The sequence below is a fragment of the Octodon degus genome, unplaced genomic scaffold, assembly GCF_000260255.1.
Source record: "Octodon degus isolate 3935 unplaced genomic scaffold, OctDeg1.0 scaffold00083, whole genome shotgun sequence".
NCBI classification, from domain to species: Eukaryota; Metazoa; Chordata; class Mammalia; order Rodentia; family Octodontidae; genus Octodon; species Octodon degus.
In genome coordinates this window covers 6,168,162-6,171,194 of record NW_004524659.1, presented here as the reverse complement: position 1 = coordinate 6,171,194, position 3,033 = coordinate 6,168,162, and the positions used below count along the sequence as shown (strand labels likewise).

The 3,033-nt window shown below is 53.0% G+C and overlaps 1 protein-coding gene across 1 annotated transcript; it reads left to right on the top strand.

The window, feature by feature from the left end:
- Positions 1–1,748: 1,748 nt before the first annotated feature.
- Ffar2 (free fatty acid receptor 2) lies at positions 1,749–2,765 on the top strand. Its single transcript, XM_004636702.2, has one exon. The coding sequence runs from the start codon at positions 1,776–1,778 to the stop codon at positions 2,763–2,765; it is 990 nt and encodes a 329-aa protein (XP_004636759.1). The 5' UTR covers positions 1,749–1,775.
- Positions 2,766–3,033: the final 268 nt, after the last annotated feature.

Sequence of the window (3,033 nt, the reverse complement as noted above, 5' to 3'; positions counted from 1 at the left end):
CACAACTGAGCCTCCAGCTATTTTACCAAATGGCTCTTGGTCTGTGGGAGGAGGATGAGATTAAGGACATCCACTAAATGCTAAATCCCAGACCCTGCACTTTGTATCTGCAGTCTCACCAAGTCCTTTCAGAAATCCTGTGAGGTTAATATTCCCATGCTCGCCTGACAGAAAAGGAAACAAAAGTTCAGAAAATTGATCTGCTCCAGAGCCCTAATAAAGGGATTTGGATTTGAGCCGACATCTGCCTGACCTTAAATCCCATGCTATTTCTACCATCATAAGACAGAAGCTAGGATCCTAGACCCAATCTGCTTCATTTGAGAGGCACAGGAAAATTGTTAGGGAGGAAGGCAGGAGACCATACACACAGAAAAGAAGCTAAAGAGTAAAAAGGAAGCAGGAAACCTCTTTTCTGATAATGAAATTGACATTGTAGGTGCTAACAGGAGAAAATGCCTAGTAAAGAAAAAAGAAGAGATTTGACTCATTTAAAAAAAAAAAAAAAAGACTGGGGTTAAAATAAAAAAAACAAACAGGAAGTCAGGACAGAAAAATCTGTGTTTGGAAGTCAGAGAGAGGCTCTCCAGGGAGAATGGAGACTTGGAGGCCCTATACTATGCTGGAGTTTGGGAGGAAACAGTGCTTCTTGCCTCTGGCCTGGTCACATGACCTCAGGGTATAAAAGCTTTTCACCAGCCAGGCCCCATGCAGCTGTCCTGTGTGAATGGGCAGCAGCAGTAACTGAGGTGCTGTTCCTCTTTCTTCTCAGCTACCAGACTGGCCTTCAGGACTAACCTCCAGAAGCCATCCATCAAGAGCAAAGACAAGGCAAGATGGCTGACTGAGTGCTTGTGCTCTGGGACTTGATTGCAGGATCCAACAGGGACAGAAAGGTGTTGTGGGCAGTGCTGGATGAAGGGGAATACAAGGGTCAGACTCCAGAGGCAGGAGCTATCCTGTTGGGGCAGGGAGCCTCTGACTGGGGCATCCAGAGAGGACAGATGTGTGTAGGCAGCCAGGGTTACCAGCCCAGTGGAAACTGAGTCACCCCATGAAGAATCAGAGTTCTTTTGTTTATAGGCGAATGGGGCTCAGCTGCAATATGTGAGCTTTCCTGGACATCTTTATAGTCTCTGGGGAATGAGCCCCAAAGCATAATGCTAGCTCACACTTCCCCCCACGCTGCCCCAGATTCCCCTGTTTAATAGCATCCCAGAGTATTTGAACAGAGTTGAATAAAGTGGAGGACAATTGTGTTCTGCAGCAGGAGAGAAGAGCAGAGGCGGGTAGGGAGGTAGGTGGGGGGCTGGGACGGCCAGCCTAGGGTCCACAGTGCCTGGGTTCTCTCAGCCTCCTTATCCTGGAACACCCCTTGCAGCCCTCTCACAGCTGTGAAGCTTCCTCTCTTGCAGGCTCAAGATGGAAACTGATAACAGTAACTTCCTGTATCTGTGGGGCCAGTAGGAGAAAGGCCGGGGGAAACTGGAGGGGGAATTCCCTTGGGGAGCCAAGGATCGGTCTCCCCCAGAGACGCAGGATGGCAAATGTAATAAATGCTGCTTAATATCCCGCCCAAGGCAAAGTCAATAATTGCTCTGGGCAGTTCTGGCAGGTGGTGTGAGCTTTCTGCAGTGGTGGCAGCAGAAAGCTTTGGGCTGGGAAGAAGGGAAGCGCGCCAGCGAGCATGTCTGCGTCCTGACCCGGAGGAGGACGGTCTGCAGGCTGCGAGTGGGGCCTCTTGACTCTGCGCTGTTCCGTCCCCCTCCAGAATCATGCTGGACTGGCACAGCTCCTTGATCCTCACAGCCTACATCCTCATCTTCCTCACCGGCCTCCCTGCCAACCTCCTGGCGCTGCGGGCCTTCGTGGGGCGGGTCCGCCAGCCCCAGCCTGCGCCCGTGCACATCCTCCTGCTCAGCCTGACCATGGCTGACCTCCTCCTGCTGCTGCTGCTGCCCTTCCGGATCATCGAGGCTGCGTCCAACTTCCGCTGGTACCTGCCTCAGATCGTCTGCGCCCTGACTGGTTTCGGCTTCTACAGCAGCATCTACTGCAGCACGTGGCTCTTGGCCGGCATCAGCATCGAGCGCTATCTAGGAGTGGCCTTCCCCGTGCAGTACAAGCTCTCTCGGCGGCCTATATATGGGGTGATCGCCGCACTGGTCGCCTGGATTCTGTCCTTCGGCCACTGTACCTTTGTGATTGCTGTTCAGTACTTGAACTCAACCCAGCCAGTGAGAGACGGAAACGAAGTAACCTGCTATCAGAACTTCACGAAAGAGCAGCTAGACGTGGTGCTACCTGTGAGGCTGGAGCTGTGCTTGGTCCTCTTCTTCATCCCCATGGTGGTCACCATCTTCTGCTACTGGCGCTTTGTGTGGATTATGCTGACCCAGCCCAACGTGGGGGCCCAGAGGCGGCGGCGAGCCGTGGGACTGGCTGTCGTGACCCTGCTCAACTTCCTGCTGTGCTTCGGGCCTTACAACTTGTCGCATTTGGTGGGATTTATCTTAAGGGAAAGCCCCCCGTGGCGGGAGGAGGCTGTGGTGTTCAGCTCTCTGAATGCCACCCTGGACCCGCTACTGTTCTACTTCTCTTCTTCGGTGGTGCGCAGGACTTTTGGTGAAGGGCTGCAGCTGCTGCGCCGCCAGGGCTCCTCTCTGCTGGGATGCAGAGCCAAAGAGACAGCAGAGATGACAATTGGGGCCGGGGGCATGAGTCAAACAGAGAGAATGCCAAGTTCGGACTTCGTCACGGAGTGACCATTTCCTGGATCTTCGGGTGCTCTGGGTCACCCGCGAGTTGGGCAGCTAGGGAGACGGGCAGCTCCCAGATGCAGGAATCCTCAGGCCCAAACTATGTCTGGAACTTGGTAAAAGCCTCTCAGTCTGGTATTCCTGCCTGGATTTTTCTTCCTAAGTGAATGTAGTTCAATGACTAGAGAAGAAATGGTTAGGCCTAGAAGCACTGAGTGGCCAGGATGTTGGAAGCAAGGTAGCTGATGCACATTTAGTCTCTGTGAGGAAGTTG